The sequence below is a fragment of the Sorex araneus genome, chromosome 6 (assembly GCF_027595985.1).
Source record: "Sorex araneus isolate mSorAra2 chromosome 6, mSorAra2.pri, whole genome shotgun sequence".
NCBI classification, from domain to species: Eukaryota; Metazoa; Chordata; class Mammalia; order Eulipotyphla; family Soricidae; genus Sorex; species Sorex araneus.
Genome location: NC_073307.1, coordinates 30,022,672 through 30,044,022, shown reverse-complemented (window position 1 = coordinate 30,044,022; position 21,351 = coordinate 30,022,672). Strand labels below are relative to the sequence as shown.

At 37.1% G+C, this 21,351-nt stretch overlaps 1 protein-coding gene across 1 annotated transcript in view; it reads left to right on the top strand.

The window, feature by feature from the left end:
• CHSY3 (chondroitin sulfate synthase 3) overlaps positions 1-20,515 on the top strand; it is a 250,934-nt gene extending 230,419 nt beyond the window's left edge. Inside the window, exon 3 of the mRNA XM_012933064.2 lies at positions 11,192-20,515. Coding sequence (XP_012788518.2) covers positions 11,192-12,754 — 1,563 coding nt within the window. The 3' untranslated portion in view covers positions 12,755-20,515. The remainder of the gene's footprint in view (positions 1-11,191) is intronic.
• Positions 20,516-21,351: the final 836 nt, after the last annotated feature.

Below are 21,351 nucleotides of genomic sequence, written 5' to 3'. Positions count from 1 at the left end.
AAGTCTCACGATGGAGATGTTACTGGTGCCCGCTCAAGCAAATTGATGACCAATGGGATGACAGTGACAGTGACAGTAATATTGTTTTCCTGGGTACATATTTGCAAACCCTTTGCATTCTAATACCTAAACTATCTTATCTAGGAGGCATACCCAATCCTTGGGGGTTTTTTTGTTAGGGAGACATGACATGAATTCCCACAAGGTTCATTTTTCTTTCACGTTTTTCAAATATCCTCCAAAACCAGGCCCACTTCCATATTACTTTTATAATGCCTACATAACCTGTGGTTTTGCCCTGTTTCTTGAATGTTGAGACTACTGCATTTCCACTGAGGTGGGTTTTCTAGGTATGTTTTTATTCTCATTTACTGAGAGTTCTCAACAGCACTTCATTTATTTGTGCAGAAATTATTAATGTGACAGACTGATTTAGGAGCCATTTGTAGTCCTACAACCGTTTCACATTGCAGTGGCACAGTGCAGGAATGATGATAGGTGTCTTCGACCTTTCTCCCTGCTTGAATGACTATATCAATTATGAAAATAGTAAAAAGAGATATAGCCACTATCAGTCATAGTCCAACAGTACTGGACTTCAAGTCTCCACTTAAGTAAGATATAAAATCTTTAAGAAGTGTGCCAAATCTTGAATAATACAGATATGTAAAGTCTATAACACCTTTATTTTCTTTGAAACCTTTGGAAGCCTAGGATATAATGCTAAAAATTTTTTATTAGAAAATGGAAGTACTTACAATAAAAATTTTATCCTCTTTTTAGGTACATATGTTAATTCAAAAATTAATTATAACATTGTTATTAAACATGAGACCCAACCTACCACTGGGAGCTAGCCTTCAAGAAACAAAGTCAAGTAAATCAGCAGTACAATGTGGTATAATTAGTGCAATGAGCACTTGTCAAAATGATACAGATGTTTATGAATTTAAATACAGATGTTTATGAATTTAAATATTTAGAGCTTTCATCCTTTAGCTTAATTGGGGTTTTATCCTCTAACCAGTTAACTTTGTGAAGGCAGGGACCATGTTTCTTTTGTTACTCTGTCCATAACAACTATTTCTGACACAGTTTTAAAAACTCAGTAGATATTTTTAAGTAAATGAATGAATCATTCATTCTGCCAGAAAGAGGTGACCAGAAATGCTGGAGAAGATGAAATTAGGAAAGGTTTGGTCAGGGAAAGTTACTGAAAAAGAACCCTGTCATTTTATCACATAACCTAGTATGCTATTTAAAATTTTTTTTGCTTATTTGTATTCTACTAGCTTATATTGAACTAACTATACATGGTGTTACTCTACACTCTCCTGCCCGACTTGTCCAAAAGACTGTACTCCAGAAAAAAGTGACAGTTGATGTCAATTTTCTACACACTAACTATGAAATTTCATTCTTAAATCTTAAGAATATGTCTTATTTACATTTCAAAGTATCCTTCCACACAGACATTTTACTGACAAAAAAAAATGGCACATAACCAACTAACAGTAAACACAGCATAATGGTCCTCTATTTATTGGAAGGACATCAAAATTTAGCTCCTGGCGAACAGTATCCAAATTACCACAAAAGTTATTATAGGGGAATTAATGATGATCACTAAAATCTGTCATGTATCCAAAGTTAATAGCCATAGAAGTAGGTTTATATTCAATGGAATGATTTGTTTGCCCCATGATTTTGAGATAATTATTGATTCACATACAGTTGAAAAAAGAACACAAAGAGGCTCGATGTACATATCCAGTCCTTAGTGGAAAATTCTTGCAAATCTAATTAAGTATCACAATCAGGGCACTGATGCTGATATAGTCCATTAATCTTTATTTTTTCTGTTTTGAATATAGTTATGTTATACATGTGCAGTTTATCAAATGTATCATTATTCTTTTTTTGCTTTTTGTTTTGTTTGGGTGCCATACCTGGTGGTCCTTAGGGAATACTCCTGGCTCTGTGCTGAACATCACTCCTATCCTATAGGATGCCAGGGAACAAACTGCATTCATAGCATTCACTATCTCTGAGGCTCTGTACCATAAATTTTAAAAGTAGTTCATAGAATGGATATGACTATTTATTATTTAAATCTTGGTACCAAGATGATGCTTTTAATTTTATAACATACATTAGCAATACAAAGAAGAAAGATCTTATATTTTTGTTTCAAGAAACTCATTTAAGCCTTTAAACATTTAAATCATTCTCTTAAAAATTGTTACAATATAATAAAATGTATATATTTTATATTCTCCCAGATATATGTGTTTCATGTTCCCCAAAATATTTTCTTTATATTTAAATAAGGTATCATTTGGGGGGGTTACTCACTGAAATATTGTGATTTACAATATTGTTAATAATGATTTTCCATATAACTAATTCCAACACTACATTTGTCACCAGTGGGGCTACCCTCTCCTTCCAAGGCCTCCAATGTCCCTCCTGTTCAAACCCCATCCCCATACTCAGTTTTGTAAATAAGGTCTCCCAATATGTTGCCTTTGGCACTTTTTTTTTGCTATAAATAAGGTGCTGTTTTCATTGTGTCGTTGTCATCAGAGAAGTAGGACAGACAATAATTGAGTAGTGTTAATTTGAAAATTTACTATTTTACTTAGAATATCTTTACCTTATGTCTTATAAAATTAAAAATAATTACACATTGGGACAGTATTATCAAGTAATAATTCATAAGTAAATAATAGAAAATAAATGATTTTAAATACTTTCACGACATCTTTTTTCTTTTTTAATGTAGGAATTCTGCTATTTATTCAGCCATTGATTAAGCTGATTGAATTGGACATGAATTCCACATTACTTTTTTTTAGTTGGATCACCGTGAGATACAGTTACAAAGCCTTCATGTTCAAGATTCATCTGTGCAATGATCGAACACCCATCCCTCCACCAATGTACACTTTCCACCACCTTGTCCCTAGAATATCCCCCACCCCTATCCCAGTCCTCACCCTATCTCCATGGCAAACAATTTTCCCAATTCTCTCTCTACTTTTGGGCATTATGTTTAGCTCGAATTTTCTCACCACCATTCAAGCCTGCCTGACAGGAGCAGGTGCTAGATCATTTATTGTACATTGCTCATTTTTAAAATCTTGGGCGCCACAGTCGCGAGCTTCTGGAATCCTATATTGTAGATGTTTGGGTTCCAGAGACATTTCTGTAAGGCACTAATCCATTTTGGGATTCAATTGGGAGTCTCTGGACCAGGGCTGTTGGTGTGCTAAGGTGGCACCTGGAGGCACATGGTGGGTATGACATCCAGGTCAACGAGCGGGCAGGGAGCGGGGAGGGACAGCCCAGCACCTCTGCCGCCATGCGGCATGGGAATTTAGTCCTGGAACCCGCCTAACTGGACCCTGCTTGTGGAAGCTCTTGGTTGCCAGGATTCCATCTGGAATAGGCGGGGAGAGTGTACCTGCTCCATCTAGGGAGCCCAGGTAAAATTGGCTCAGTAGGGGCCCGGAGAGATCTCCGGCTCTGTGGTGTCTTCCAGGACTTGTTGCTGACATCTTTCCCAACCCTTACATATACACCATAATATGTTTTGCCACTTTGATTATTTAACTCTTTTCATACCATCATAAATAATTCTAATTTGCATTGTTTGTATTTTCTGGTATAATAATTAAAAAATGCTATCATTCCCCAAATCCTAATCCAGCAATAAGAATAAACTTTTAAAAAATGTTCTAAGTTAGAGAATAGTTTCTCTTAGGTAAATATGTAGTGGACCACTCCAGTCCTGAACAGATCGCCCAGAGGGGACCAACAGGGAGACAAGAAATCTTAGCCAGGACTAGATGGGTAGCGTGGGAGAGGCTCTACCTGCCTCTCCATCCCTCTAAGCAGATGGGACATTCTCCAGGACAGATGGCTGGCTGGGCATGACATCACAGAAACAGAGATACATCAAGGGCCTTTGCAGATTGCTTCATCACATCTGTGGTGTTTTTGTTTTTGTTTGGGCTGTACCTGGTGGTGCTCAAGGATCACTCCTGGTGGGCCTGGGGGAACCATATGGGATGTCGGGGAATGAACCTGTCTTAGCTACAAGCTAGGCAAGTGTCCTGCCCACATATTATCACTGCAGCCCCTTATCCAGCGCATTTTTTAAAATCCTGGGGTTTTTCTAAGTATGGTCTTTTCCGGGCAGAGCCTGGCAAGCTACCCGTGGTGTATTCAATATGCCAAAAACAATAACAATAGGTCTCATTCCCCTAACTCTGGAAGAGCCTCCAATCAGGAAAGATGAGTAAGGAGAAGCTGCTAAAATCTCAAGGCTGGGAGGAATAGAGACATCACTGGTGCCCACTCAAGTAAATCAATGAATAACGGGATGACAGTGATACAGTGACAGTAGTAGACCAATGAAAACAACAACAACAAAACCTTGTACAAAATTGAAATAACTTTGACCACAAATAAAGGGTATTTTTCTCCTTAACAGGGAAAAGGAAATGAATTTTTTTTTCTTTTTGGGTCACACCTGGCTATGCACAGGGGTCACTCCTGGCTCTGCACTCAGGAATTACCCCTGCTGATGCTCAGGGACCATATGGAAAGCTGGGAATCGAACCCACGTCGGCCACAAGGCAAATGCCCTACCTGCTGTGATAGGCATCACTCCAGCCCCTGCAATCTTTTTTTAATAGAGAACAAAATAAAATAAAATATCCATGAATATCTTATATTTTCTAGTTTTTTAGTATGTAGATGATAATCTAAGTGAAATAACGATAATACTGAGCATATTTGAATTATTTTCCAGAAAATTATAATCAAAGCCATTCATTCTCATACAATTATTTACTCAAATATAATAATGGTAAAAATAAGTAACAAGAACAACACCAACTACAATTGATGCTAACTCAATGTAATAAAGACTATTCAAAGTGCTTCAAATATAAATTCTTAATTTAGTGCTATCAAGTTATGAGACAGGTTATTCCTCACTTTAAAGAACATTACACTCAGACACAATAAAGTTAAATAATTTTTCCAGTCACATACTTTATGTCTTAGACACATGGTCTATTAGAAGCTGTCTGGTTTTGCACATATAGGTCCATTTCTCTGAGTTAGAATAGGTGTGTGCTCAAAAATGATTGTGTGTGCTCTCTCATCACATGCATTCAGTGGCCACGATAACTTCCCCACCCCAGCCTGCACCTGCCAGAAGACACATGAAGGAGGGAACAGGACCACCAAGCTGGTTGATGGTCAGTTGCCATTTATTCCAATCTCCATCCCACTGTTTATTCCATTCTCCCTGCACACCTATTCCAATCTCACGAAGCTCCCCATTGCAGTCTCACACTGCCCCTGGTTCCTGTTTCCTACTTTACCCATGCTTGTCTCCTAGTGCCCAGTCTCACAACCTTTGTCAAGAACTTAACCAACCAGGTTGGAAGTAGCAACTACTCATAGGTCAGATAGCACAATCAACCTATGAAAGCCCTTCCTTCCAGGGAAGTTCTTCTAAGATAGAGATCTCTTCCTGCTAATATATCCGCTCAAGGGCGTGTTTTTCATTCAAGGACATACTTCTCTATTCCTTAGTCCATAAACAGTCATCTTAGATTTACTTCTTAATAATCTTTCTAGTCATTTCGTATGGACACATTAAGAGATATGCTAAGCTAATAGGGTGGCTCTCCTCGGGACATCTCACTATAGATCCCAGACTACAGTCTTCAGGCCATATTAGTCCTTCCTAACCCTATAAGGGCCCTTGTTCAGTCATTTGTCTTTGGGTCATGACAGAATTTGACCATGCCCATGCCCTTAACTTATTATAAGTTTTATGCACTTGGCCAATCCCATTTCGATGCCAGGGTAGTTTACAAATGATTGTTCTGGGTCCATCGAGTCCCTTCGTCAGGACCCTGCTTTTGTGATGCTAGGAACTAAGTACAACTGAGGCTTAAGTCGAGTAAATATGACAGATGCCCAGAAGTAAATATTATTCGGAGTCAATTAACTCCCAAGTTACAAAACATAGCATTAGCTGTCTTCCTGTATCTATACAAAAAGGACATTGCTCTAAATTAAACTATGCAAAGGACATAAGGGAAAGAGAAAAACAATATGTCACTTACAAATACAAAATACAGAATCCTTAGAAGCATCTGACCTTACAAGTCCCAGGGTCTGATTTGGGGATATAGGTGATTAACAAATAGGGGAAACAGAAGAAAAAGTTAAAAATGAATTATAAGGACATGGGAGGAGTGCTTCGGGAGCATTGTGGTGGGTATTACTTAGCAAACCTAAGCTCCTTGGAGAAAGGAGAAAGGACAAATCAGTGTTATCCTGCAGATAGGAAGGTAGATTCAGGCCTTCAAGAGAATTACAATCTTTTGAGAGAAAAGCCAAAGCCTATATATAGTGAGACAGTGGGCAGATAGGTTGGAGAAGAGAGAGAGATGGTACAGGGACTCAGTTCCATCCCCGACATCACAATGCTTCCCAAGCATCACCAGGGGTAGCCCAAAAACCCTTCAAGCAATTGCTAGGACAACCCTAGTGCTTCTAAGCACTGCAGGGTCAAAGCAGCCCCACATACTCAGGTTCCAGTACTAAGCTGTCAGTCAGTTGAATAAATATTGCCAAAATTTTCCTCTATACCTACTGAAAATCCCTTAGGAGGCCCACCTGCCCTTCACACACACACACACACACACACACACACAAAGACAATAAGTAGCTGAAGCAGTAAGACACATACTTGGAGGATTTCAGAGTTCTTAGATGAAAGAATGTCTTACAAATACTCAAGAAAGGTGTTAATCCTTGTAAAGTTAGGGTCTAGAGTATCTAAATAGGAAGGGAAAGAAGTAAAAACAGTAGGGTATTACTTGGCTAAGGAAAAGGAAAAGAGATATTAATGGGTAAAAAGGTAGCGAGGTTCCTGAAAGAAGAGCAGATAAAGCACCTATTTAACTCCTATTAAGCTCCTATTTAACCTACTTAACCATCTCTAGCTCTTTCTGAAGACACATGTACATTTTCTAAGAAAACAGATTTATTGCATCTGGATAATGCTTAACAAAATTTACACACTAATATACATGATTAACTATTTTTATACAAGATAGATCTATTATATAGATACATCCTGAATTAATTTAATGAGGGCTTTTTAAAGTAAAAGGTATACTCTTTCTTAAAACAACTTTACTACATTCAAAATTCAGTGTGTTAAGTAGTAAAGTCAGCTACTCCCATTGTTATTCATATTCTCTTTATTCTCTGTTGACTCTGAGTTAAATAATTATGCCCTTTTGAACTCTTGTTTTCTGAAATCACCACAGCAAGACATTTTTCTTTTATTTTTTTTTTAGATTTTCATTTTTATTATTGAATCACCATGAAAAAAGTTACAAAGCTTTCAGGTTCAATTCTCAGTCACTCAGTGATCAGACCCCCATCCCTTCACCAGTGCACGTGTTCCACCACCAAGAACCAAGTTTCCCATCCCACCCCCCCACCTGTGTGGCTAATGATCTTCACTTTATTCTCTCTATACTTTGAATACATTCAATATTTCAACAGAGAACTCACTATTATTATTTGGAATTTTCCCCCAACAATCAAACCTGCTGAAAAGGCATCATTTGATAATTTGTTTTCCATTGCTGAGAATGAAGAATATATGAGCTCGAGGCCGCGTGGTTTTGGATTTCTGATATTTTAGCTCAGTTCACAGTCTAGATGCATTTCTATAAGAAGCCACTGAGTGCCAAAATTGGTTAGTAGTCCTCTAGGATCATAGTCTGTAAGGAGCAGAAGACTCGTTTCATGTGCGGCTGCTCTGGATCACGTCTGGGCAGATAGTGTGCCAGTAACACCCCCATCCCAAGATCAATAAGGCATTTTTTTTGTAGTAAAAGGTTGAGGACTTTTATTAAGAGAAGGAATTTTGATACATGTTAGATACATCAAAGAAATGACTATATGTGGCAAGTTATTACTAATCTCAAGCATTTCCAGAAATAAAGATGAAGCAAATGAACTAAATGTAGTACTCCTATTATCTGAAAACTTCTAGCTAAAAAAGAACAAACTCAGAAAAGTAAGGCACGTTCTTGAACTGTTGTTTATATATATAGTTATCATTTCTAAGTATGAAATGCAATGCCATACACTGAATATAATTTTATCAACATTTAATATATGTTGATATTGTTGATTTTATCTTATTTTAAAAAGGAAAGAAATATCTAAGAACACTGTCTAGGAAGTATATTAGAAATGGGTAAATCAATTCTCAAATCCCAGATTGACTTGTTTCATAACCTTAAACAATCTCTGGTCTCACTCAACTACTCCAACTGACACAACATGTGAAAGTAAAAATAATTAAGTATACTTAATACTTCTTAATAAAAAATAGGACATAAGTTCAGTGTGTTATTATGATTGTTCTACCTGTAACATATATAAACTTGCTACTTAGAAGGACTATCCTTGGGCTGGAGTGATATAGCACAGCAGGTAGGGCGTTTGCCTTCACACGGCTGACCCGGGTTTGATTCCCAGCATCCCACATGGTCCCCTGAGCACCGGCAGGGGTAATTCCTGAGTGCAGAGCCAGGAGTGCCCCTTGTGCATCACTAGGTGTGACCCAAAAAGCAAAAAAAAAAACTATCCTCACCTCTCTCCATGTTTACAACATTAATGAAACATTAAAATATTCATACTATACAGATACCTTGAAATATAATATAAGGGATATGAGTGGTTACATATTTCAACAGTAAAATATTATAATTTCATAGGATAATGTTGCTTTTTATCAAATTATGCAGTGTTAATCACTTCAATATCTCTACAAGAAAAGTTTGAGATAAGGTTACAGTTTGGCCATTCAACTCTAATCAAGCCTCTGATTTTTGTTTTGTTTTGTTTTGTTTTCGGGCCACACCTGGCTGTGATCAGGTTTTCTCCTGGCTCTATGTCCAGGAATCACTCCTGGTGGTGCTTGCGAAAAACATATGGAATGCTGGGGATGGAACCCAAGTTGGCTACATGCAAAGCAAGCACAGTACCTATTCTATTATTGCTATGAATCCTCATCCTATTTATTTTAATGTGTTCCCTTTACTTAGTAATATAAAACACACTTTAAAAAATAAGTTAAAATAATCAGTTTCTTTTAAAGAGGTGGTATAATTTGAATATGTTTGCCTTCTTACCCATAAAGAAAAATATTGATGGAGAATGATATAAAGTAAAATAAAATTTTTTTGTTAAAAATACTTCTAAATACAAATATGGTAACCTCTCAGTACCTGTATTGTAAACCTTAACGTCCAAAAGGAGAAAGGGAGAGAGAAAGAAGAAAAGTGACTGTCACAGAGGCATGCTGGAAGGAGTGGGGAAGGAAGCTGGGGAAATTGGTGATAGAAAATGTACTCTGGTGGAGGGATGGGTGTTGGAACATTGTGCGACTGAAACTCAACCATGAACAGTTTTATTGGATCTCATGGGGATTCAATAAAATTTTTTAAATGTTTTAAATATTCTAAAAATGGAGATATAATGGTTCACTTACAAACACTTGGATGCATTTTAATTCAAGTCAAATATATTCTCTCAAAGTATCCACTTCAAAGTAAAATGCTGTTGCTTTGAAAAAAGGACTACATAAGATGCTAAAGACATATAATCACACATGGTATTTACCTTATTCTTTTGATATAACTTTCCATAGGAAAACTTCTTCAATATCTTCTCTGTCCCTCTTTTCTCTATTCCTCTCCCCTCACCCTCTGACTCCCATTCCCTCCCATAATCCTTCCTGTCAGGGTCCTGGCCATTAGACCCCGGCAAACTGGAGTATGATCCCCAGCCACCGGACTTACTCCCTATAGGAGAGGGAGTGGGAAGGGGAGAAGCCTCTGCCCTGCCCCGCTGCGCACTGCGGCCACCCTACCGCCGCCACCGAGAAAGAACCACGCAGAGGGGGGAGAGTTGGAGATCAAGCAACTCTCATTTTAATAGCGCTTACATACTGATATTTAAAGGCAAAGTTTTAGGGAGGAGTGGACATTATGGACACCTGGTTATCAACTCTTGAGTAAACATTTTTCGGGGCCCTTTACAGATGTTAACTAATGATTTATGTTCCCCTCCTCTCAAGGTCGGATATGGTGGCTCAGACAAGTGGTGACTTTCAAGTTTCATCCCATTATCTCCTCAACCCGGGAGCCTTTCTGGGTGGAGTGCTGGCACAGGGCCTTAGGGCCCTGTTTGAAGAGAGCCTGCTCCTGCTTCTAAGGGCGGGGGATTTGGCCAGGGTCTCAGGCTGGCTGCTGAGACCCCAACACTTCCATCTTTCTTTATCCACTCACACATACATACACATATTGTCACTATCACTGTCATCCTGTTGCTCGTTGATTTGCTCAAGCGGGCACCAGTAACATCTCCATTGTGAGACTTGTTGTTCCTGTTTTTGGCATATCAAATATGCCACGGGTAGCTTGCCAGGCTCTACCGTGCTGGCGCGATACTCTCAGTAGCTTGCCAGGCTCTCCAAGAGGGGCAAAGGAATCAAACCCGGGTCAGCCTCGTGAAAGGCGAACACCCTACACGCTGCACTATCACTCCAGCTGACATACACATATACATGTATAAAATCCCCAAACCCACCCAATTCCACATACATGTGTATATATATTTTTAAATCTAGTCTTTAGTATCTGGGATATGATACATATCTTCAGTAACAGTTCAAGGAATGTCTACAAATTGAATACATACATGTAATCACAAATAAGATCATCAATTAGAACATTACCTGTCCTCTAAAGTTCCCCATAACTTTTCTTGATTTTTATTTAACAACTATTTAACAACTAATAGTATAGTTAGCATTACATATTTCTCAATTTCATATAAACAGAATCATACAAATGGTAGATTTGTATTATTTTTATATGATTTCTATCTCATGAGGTATCTTGTTTTGATAATATTATTTTATTTTTAAAATATATTATTTATTACTTAAACACACATTTACAAGTAATTTTTAAAATGCCACAGAAATAATTTTATAGCAATTTAAGTATTGTAGTATATTTCCATTTAAATAATTTATTCTAACATCCTGATTTCTCTTTACTTTCAGATGCAGCAACTGTTCCATGAAAATTATGAACACAATAAAAAAGGTTATATTCAAGACCTTCATAATAGCAAAATCCATGCTGCTATAACACTTCATCCCAACAAGAGGCCTGCCTATCAATACAGGCTTCATAATTATATGCTGAGCCGTAAAATTTCTGAACTTCGCTACCGCACCATCCAGCTCCACCGGGAGAGTGCTCTGATGAGCAAACTCAGTAACAGTGAAGTAAGCAAGGAAGACCAGCAGCTGGGAGTGATGCCGTCTTTCAATCATTTCCAGCCTCAGGAGAGAAATGAAGTGATAGAATGGGAATTCCTGACTGGAAAGCTCCTTTACTCTGCATCTGAAAATCAGCCTCCTCGACAGAGCATCAACAGCATCCTAAGAACAGCACTGGATGACACTGTTCTCCAAGTGATGGAGATGATCAATGAGAACGCCAAGAGTAGAGGAAGGCTCATTGACTTCAAGGAAATTCAGTATGGTTACCGCCGAGTTAATCCCATGCATGGGGTGGAATACATTTTGGATTTGCTTCTCTTATACAAAAGACACAAGGGGAGGAAGTTGACAGTTCCAGTCAGACGTCATGCTTATCTTCAGCAGCTGTTCAGCAAGCCTTTCTTCAGAGAAACTGAAGAGCTTGATGTCAACAGTCTGGTGGAGAGTATTAACAGTAATTCACAATCATTTTCTTTTATTTCAAATTCTTTAAAGATGTTATCTTCTTTTCAAGGTGCCAAAGAAATGGGAGGGCACAGTGAAAAGAAAATCCATATTCTTGTTCCTCTCATTGGAAGATACGATATTTTCTTGAGATTCATGGAGAACTTTGAAAATACTTGTCTTATCCCAAAGCAGAATATAAAACTGGTCATCATCCTTTTCAGTGGGGAAACGGATCAGGAGTCTAACAAACATATTGAGCTGATAAAAGAATATCAGAACAGATACCCTAAAGCAGAAATCACACTGATACCAATGAAAGGAGAATTTTCCAGAGGTCTTGGTCTTGAAATGGCTTCTTCCCAGTTTGATAACGATACTTTGCTGCTATTTTGTGATGTTGACTTGATTTTCAGAGTAGACTTTCTCCAGCGATGTAGAGACAATACAATTCAGGGACAACAGGTATACTACCCCATCATCTTTAGCCAGTATGACCCAAAGGTAACCAACAGGGGAAATCCTACCACTGATGATGACTTTGTCTTTTCAAAGAAGACTGGATTCTGGAGAGACTATGGATATGGAATTACCTGTATTTACAAAAGTGATCTTCTGGGTGCAGGTGGATTTGATACCTCAATACAAGGCTGGGGACTCGAAGATGTAGATCTCTATAATAAAGTTATCTTATCTGGCTTAAGACCTTTCAGAAGTCAAGAAGTAGGAGTGGTGCATATTTTCCATCCAGTTCATTGTGACCCTAACTTGGACCCTAAGCAGTATAAGATGTGCTTAGGATCTAAGGCAAGTACTTTTGCCTCAACCATGCAACTAGCTGAACTCTGGCTGGAAAAACATTTGGGTGTCAGGTACAATCGAACTCTCTCCTGACAGTCCGGGCAACACGTATTGCCTTTTAAAAGGGGAGTTTACCTCATTTTGGGTTGTTATTATTTTATTTTATTTTTATTTTTATTATTATATGGTTATAATTTTATTTTGTTGTCTTGGTCTTAAACTACTCCTGGGTGTCTTCCAACGGGTGTTCGATGACTTCAAGCAAGAAGAGTCTACAGTTCACTGATGTTTCGGATTTCTACTGAAGTCAAATATATGTATTACTTTTATATATCTTTATTTGATACTGAGTTAAATCATGGCAATCAAGTGACTTTTGAAGCTCATCCACCATAAGAGACAGCTTAGAAGAATGTTCTCTTGGGGCTTAAAGATGCAATATTGACTTTCATTTTGTTTGTCAAATTCAATGTGATACAAGTATTTACTGGTGAAAGGTACCACAAAAGTGCTTTATGCTTCCTATGGGGAAGGGACTCTGTAACATAAACTTGAGTTTTGTAATTTATACAAGGACTTAAATATATAGACGATAATTTTCTTCATCTTTAGAATTTTTAAAGTAAATGAACACGTATGATTGTATGTTTATTTTTTAAAAAAATGTTTTAAAAATTGAGGAGTTTTGTTCCACAAGCAACCGGTACTGGCTACCCTGGTCTTATGACAATTATGTACTCCTCACAGTGGTCTGCTATAAATGCGAATGAACTTTATTTTCTCAAGGAAATATGATTTAATTAAATAATCACATATGTTTTAGAAGCTTTATGAAACAATGTCCTTACTTTGCTGGCAAGAAGATAAAATATGACACAACCTGGTTATTTATAATAAAACACAGGTATAACAGTATTCTTTTTTCAAAAACACTGAAAAAGTTGTGTTGTTTCCTTTTAGTCATATAGATATATTTATTTTTTTATTGAGGCAATGTTGGTTTACCTTGTAAATGTTTCAGAGGTATGATTTTATATCTCCTCAGATATATGTCACCACACCACACTCACTCACATCTAGAGTATAAATATCCCTTCATGACAGTCCGTTGGAATGATCATACAAAAATGTGCTTGCTATGCAGGCCGGAAAAATTATTATGGCATTTTGGACATATACTTCTGCTCCATTTTGCTTTAATTTGAGCATTCAGATGTGATTAAAATGATCATTTTCTCTTTTCAATAGTTTACAATTTAGGTTAAGAATTCTTCTGAATCCCTTCAGCCTCGTGATCAAAATGAATGAAGTTAAGGTTAAAAAGCAGCCTTTATTATGGGCTGGTGAGCAGACCAAAGATTAAGAAACTTAAAGAGAAACACACATATATATGTATATAAAATAAATTTTACAATTGAATTTCACATTTAGTACTTTCTTAAAACAATCAGTTGGTGGGGCCGGAGTGATAGCACAGCAGGTAGGGCGTTTGCCTTGCACGCGGCCGACCCGGGTTCGATCTCCCGGGGGGGACATCTCATATGGTCCCCCAAGCACTGCCAGGAGCAATTCCTGAGTGCAAAGCCAGGAGTAACCCCTGAGCATTGCTCGGTGTGACCCAAAAAGCAAAAAAAAAAAAAAATCAGTTGGTGTCCAGTTCATAAAAAACATAATCTCACTAAAAAAAACAAAGAGAAAATGAAGAACAATGAAGGTCTCATGAAGATATATTTCTAAACTTTCATTACAAATAATACAAAGACATGGCTCCAAAATAAAAAATTTTAAATATCTATATTTATCAGATGCACTTATCCACCAGGTCTACCTTTGACCTCATATGGTTACTGTTTGGGGTATGTGTATGTTTACATGCATCTTTCCAGATTCTCTAGGAAGAGGCATCTCACTTTTTTACCCTTTATACACAAAGCATAACATATTGCAGATATGGTTTTGTACTTGGTTTTCTTTTTTCCTATGACACAATAAGATAAAAAATCATTTAGTTTGAAAGTGATCATTGCAAAATTATTGCCATTATTTTGTACTTATTGTCTTGAAGTCATATGCTGAGTTTGAAATAGGCTCTTTACCATGTGACAATCTCTTTCAGTGGAGACAGTTGAAGACTCTCAAAATAGCATTGTTTAATATCATTACAAATACTAGGAATGTCTCCTTGACTAACATATAATCTACATAATGTCATGTCCACTTAATAGGAATTGTAACACTTTTAGGTGTTAAGAATTTTGACAGGGCTAACAATTCAGAATTGCTCCCTGCTCCAATATTGTCTCTGGTCTTAAAACAAACAAATATCCTTAATTTTTCAATTTATTTTTCTACACTGCAGGACTTACCTCTTTTGTTAGGTTTTATTTTCCTGATGAGTAGATATATCAATATGAGATAAATAAAGATGGACATTTGGGAAGATCTATTATCAAATAATAATTATTTATTGTTGATTAAAAATAAATTATGATCTATTATTTTAAGATAGATAACAAAAATAATGACTTACTGAGAAATAAATATCAAGGCCTTGTATAAAATATCCCATCTAAGGAAATTATAAAAATAAAACATTCTTCTTGGGGCTGGAGCGATAGCACAGCCGGTAGGGCATTTGCCTTGCACTCGGCCGACCCGGGTTCGATTCCCAGCATCCCATATGGTCCCCTGAGCACTGCCAGGAGTAATTCCTGAGTGCAAAGCCAGGAGTAACCCCTGTGCATCTCCAGGTGTGACTCAAAAAGCAAAAAAAAAGAAAAATAAAAAATAAAACATTCTTATGGATAAAAACGTTTTCCATAATAATTAAAACTGTACTGATGGACCAAAGGACTGCAGTTATCTAACATAAACATAATTACATAAATATACACTATACTTATATTAGTATCAGTGCATTTGAATTGTTTTATTTTTGTACTATTCTTTCAGGCACTATAGTGTTACCTGACTGAACATTTATTGGATTGATTCTAGTAAAATTCAGAGAATTTTTCTGTGTAGTATATATATTTAAAACTCCTTTAAAGTTGAAGGGCAACACAATATAAATGCAACCTGAAACACAATAAATGTACATCACTGGCATTACTTTATTTGGACAGTTATGGGTATTCTATTTAAATGTCACCCAACAGCAAGTCTCAGCCTCCAAATTCATCTTATTGATTTGCTACTATCTGCTTAGTACCACACTCTGAATTTCAATTTCATTGCCCTTTGATGTTATTTTTTTGTTTTCTTATTGAACGTAAATGTTCATATATTTTAGGGGTACAACATCACCATGCCATGTGCATTGCCAGTGTGCCAATATCTCTCCACCATGCACTGTCCTTTAAATGTAATTCTAACAATAACTCAAACTACTAGTGTTCATTTCTTCACTAACTATATACAGAAAGTGAGGCCCTGGGTGGTTAAGTAACTTGTTTCTAGTTCCCATAATTGCCATGCTGCTAAGCTAAAATTTAAACTAATTGCTTTCAGAATCTGAAGCAAATCTTTCTACTCTGCCTCATGGTTTCTTGGGTGCTGAGGTGGTGTAGAAAATGGGGAGCAAAGAAAACAGGGGTCACTGTGGTTCACATATGATTGATCGACCAGCAAGCTTGCGTCTGCAGAATGCTTATTCTAAACAGAGATAAGATTAATGTTTTGTTCAATTAGAGTTCCTTGGATTTTTTCAATCTTCCTCCTATCACTTTGCTGGTGTGAGTGGCCCTGTGTTGAGAAATTTCTTCTGTCACACTTGCTCAAGAACCTAGATTCCGTCAGCAAATGGAAAATAAAAAGCCCTTCTTAGACTCCCTATTGGCAATGACAGCTATTCTATATTACCTTAGCCATATGAAGGAAGAAGCTATCCACAATGAACACCAATTACCTTATTACTTGGCTATTTTTATCACTTTACACATACAGAATTGTCATAAAGTAACTCTGACCTGTGATAGTTCTGACTGTAAGAATTGGGTTTTGTTCCCACGAGTTAATGATGGGGAATAAAATATAGGTGTATGGACTAATAGTTCAACCAGGAGAATAAATATTCATTGGAAAACACTGGTAATATCTAAGGTAATAGTTCTAACTTAACTCTGATCAAAAATGAGCAATACGAATGCTACGTATCTTTTTCAATTAGTTGAAATTAGTTTTATGGTCCAGAATGTGGTCTACTTTGGTAATTGTCCCAAGTATAGTTGAATTGTAATGTGCTGTTATTAGGTATAATGTCCTATAAATGTCACTTAGATCTAAGTTGGTTGAAGTTACATAACCTCACTGATTTTTCTGTATTCTAGTACTTTTAATTATTGAGAAAATATATTGAACTCTCCCTTTTAGGTTTTCCCTGAGCCCAGGTAATTTTCCCATGAACATGAAATTTTTGTTATTCAAAAGAAATACTTAGAGGAGGGGCCAGAGCAAAAGTACAGTGGGTAGGGCATTTGTCTTGCATGGGGCCCACCCAGGTTCGATTCCTGGCATCTCATATGGTCCTCCGAGCACTGCCAGGAGTAGTTTCTGAGTGCAGATCCAGGAGGAACCTCTGAGCATTATGGATGTGACCCCTCTCCCCCCCAAAAAAAGAAACACTTAAAGGAGGGACTAGAGCGATAGCACGGCGGGTAAGGTGTTTGCCTTGTACACGCCAACCGGGTTCTATTCCTCTGGCCTTCTCAGAGAGGTACCAAAAGTATCCTGTCCACACTACAGAGCCTGACAAGCTACCTGTGGCATATTCAATATGCCAAAAACAATAACAACAAGTCTCATAATGGAGACTTGTTGCTGGTTACTGGTGCCCGCTCAAGCAAATCAATGAACAACAGTTCAACAGTGCTACAGTGGAGAACACTGGATCCCATTGTTGATCAGCATCCCTATGAATTAACCACTCTGTTCACATGGTTGTATATAAGATTAGTCCTAGGAACTCCTTCCAGGAGGAGGTTTTGGAAGATGAGGTTTTCACTAATGGCCTAGTTTGCCCAGTTGAAGAACTGAATTACTACTGGCCCTGCTGAACCTTCATCTAGAGAGAACACCCTAACTTAGTCTATGGCCTTAAAATAGACTTTATGATAGTTTATTCATCTTTGTCCACTCAACAAAAAATATGTTTAAGCTTTGCTGAGGCCAGAAACAACCTACACCATCACTTTTCAAGCAGTAGCAATAGAAGAGGTAGGATGGAGTCCAAGAATATGCCAGTGCAGCTCTGCCTGCATGCCCACAAGCCTAGCTCGGGCTCTAGTAAAACTGCCAAGACTAACTCAACAGATGGTGGTGATGATGAGATATCAGCCGTGATTCATGCCCCCAGGTGGCAACGTAGCCACATCTGCAGCAAGCAGCAAACCACCTGGCACCAGCACAGGCTGTCAGGTTATTCTAGTGTGGACTTCAGTTTGACATCTGATTGCAGTTTCCCTCTTCCTTTCTGATCTCAGGAGCTCCCCCGGTCTGTGCCAAACTTGACATTCGCCTCCTCTATGCAGGATTTTATTTCAATTACTACCAATCCATATGTATTAGCTCATTTGTCAGCATAAAACCTGATATTATTGAATTTTGAATATCATTCATGCCTAGGTATACCTTTTTGTTATTCTATTACCAAGTAATGTTTTCTTTATGGAATCAATTTTCTGAAGAAAATTAGTGAGTAAAAAATTACAAGAGTTTTATTCTAAATGAAGCTAATATTTAAAAAGAAGCTTCAAAGAAAAACAGGAAAAAACAAAACTACAATGCTTGCTCTTATCTGTAATGATTACTGGTGCACAGATTTTGTTCAGAAATCGTTTAGGAACAAGTAGAAATATGCACTCTCATTCCCTGAAATGAGCAATGCTCATTCCCTGAAAGTAAGACTGTCACTACACTTAGACATGTAAGGCTGCTGTCCATCTCTTTTATCAGCTGTTTCCTAACTTCTATTTCCTAAATACTGCAACGTCCTATTTTCTTTTACACAAGTGAAAGAAGTATATGGATATACTTAATAAAATCTAAGATCTATAGGTGATTTTCACATCACTGTATCACTGTCATCCCTTTGTTCATCGATTTACTCAACCGGGTGCCAGTAACATTTCTATTACACTCAGTCCTGAGATTTTAGCAGCATCTCCATACTCGTTTTTTCCCAATGATTGAAGGTTGTTTCAGGGTCGGGGAAATGAAACCTACTGTTACTATTTTTGGCATATCGAGTATGCCACGGGTAGGGGTAGCTTGCCAGGCTCTGCCGTGCGGGGGGGATGCTCTCAGTAGCTTGCCGGGCTCTCTGAGAGGTATGTATATACCTGTTACTGTATTTTGGATATGGATACGCCATGATTTTCACATATAGAAATACAAACCTGGCTTTGTTCTTTTGTTTTGATTTTAGCATTAAGTGTTCACTTTGACACTAGTCATAAATGAAGCTAAGTTCACACAAAAAATTGAAAATAAATACCACAAATTTAGCTTTTTAATATTTTTAAATGATCTATTAAATACCTGGTACAATTGGTCTTGAGTTTGTTTCACTTCCCTTACTATACCTAGCAACATGTTTCTTGTATCTATTTCTAAAAGGAAAGCTTTTACCACGGGACAGGTAAATATTAAAGGCCTAGAACTACAAAATCAGAGGATGAGAGTCATGCATCAAGCATTCTTGCATTATATTTCTTCTTTTTTTTACTTTCCTTCGAGTTTTCAAGTAATTTTGACATGGCAATGCCCGACTTTTCCTTTTAATGTTTTTCTTCCTTTTCTCTGCCTAGATATTCTTGCCTATCTCTGGCATTTAGGACTATTTAATATAGACTACTAGTTTCTGATACTATCAGAAATTAACAAATGTAGCGGGAAGGGCTGGTCCATACCAGACAGACTGGGAGTAACTCCTAGCTCAATGCTTGGAAGTTGCTCTGGTGGTGGTGGAGCTTGGGGGGAGAAATGCAGTGATAGAGAATCTAACAGGGCTAGACACATGTAAGGCAAGTGACTTAACCTCTGTACTATTGCTCAAGCCCCTCTAGTATTGTTTTAAGAAGTTGCAATAGTAAAAGTTATGTTTTAAAGCCAACTGTATTATAAGTTTCAAGTACTTTTCATTAATAACCCTATTCTATTTAAAGTATGTTGGATTTTTTTCTCCTTGTTAGTTAACTTAAAATTCAAAGGGTACAGAACTTACACAAATAATATTGCATTTACTCTGGGGCCTCAAACTAGAAACTGAAAACAGTTTAAAAACCTTTTGAAAGTTTTTGAATCCAAATGGTTCCCACTTTCAAACTGCTGGACATTAAATTCAGGTTTGTTCTATAATTGAGCACTGTATCAAAATATTTACTGGATTATTCATTCAAAATAAAATAGATTTTATGGGTAAATCTTCATATGTATTTTTAAAAATCATTTTGCTTTTGCAAACTAATAGAAGATATCACTTTAATATATTTAAGATATGTTTTGAGTCAATCATAGAGCTTAGGAATATAAAATAATATATATTAATATAATAATCACTGTTTCCAGTAACAATGTTATTATTTTCACATTTGACATGAAGCAGTTAGGCTTCTCTTGAGAAGATTAACATCTCAGAAAAAAAATCCAGGAGGGAAAGGAATTATTCTTGCACACAATCATCCATCTGTTATTATATACCTGCCCCTTAGGCTACATGGACTTAATTTAGGAAAGAGTTTCTTTGTCTCCACACCCACTTTTTTCCATTTGTCACTTCATACATGAGACATTTTAATAAGGAAGAAGAAAAGGCAAACTGATTTACTTTTGCTACTTAACTAATTATTATAGGAGCAAAACTCACTGCATGCTTAGTTTGTTGCCCAGAAAACTATTTCCCTAGAGCCACATCAACTCTAAAGTAGATACTATTTTCCAATTTTATAGGTGAGTAAAATGGATTTCAGAGGGAATTGTTTGTTGTCTAAAATGAAGATTTGTAGGTGTGCACTGGGATTCAAACATGGATCCATCTGAGCTGTGCACATTCTTCAAGACATACTAAGGCAGTCAGGTTGAAGTGTGTAAGACTGATTTCTGACCACTAGAAATTGTTCACTGTGCCCTTCGAACAATAATAATATGCACGGGGCTGGAGAGATAGCACAGCGGGTAGGGCGTTTGCCTTGCACGCGGCCGACCCGGGTTCAAATCCCAGCATCCCATATGGTCCCCTGAGCACGGCCAGGGGTAATTCCTGAGTGCAGAGCCAGGAGTAACCCCTGTGCATCGCCAGGTGTGACCCAAAAAGCAAAAATAATAATAATAATAATAATAATAATATGCATTTATACTGGTATTATATCAATAATTGCAGATTATTTCTGGGAAAAAACTTTTCTTCCACTCTTTTCTCTCACTCCTTACCTTCCCCTTTTCCTTATTTCTGTCACTTAATAAACACAAGATAATGTCTTTACTTGAAAAATCCTTGGAAATAACTAATATTGCCTTGATAGTATTCACCTATATTAAATTATTGGGTTACTTATAATAAAACAATCAATTTGTTCATATCAAAACTTCTTATTATAAACAAGTGGTTTATTTTGCAAAATGTACCCACCAGTAGTGAAATATATAACAAACTAAAGTTTAAGTGCAATAGAATGTGTATACTTTCTGATGAA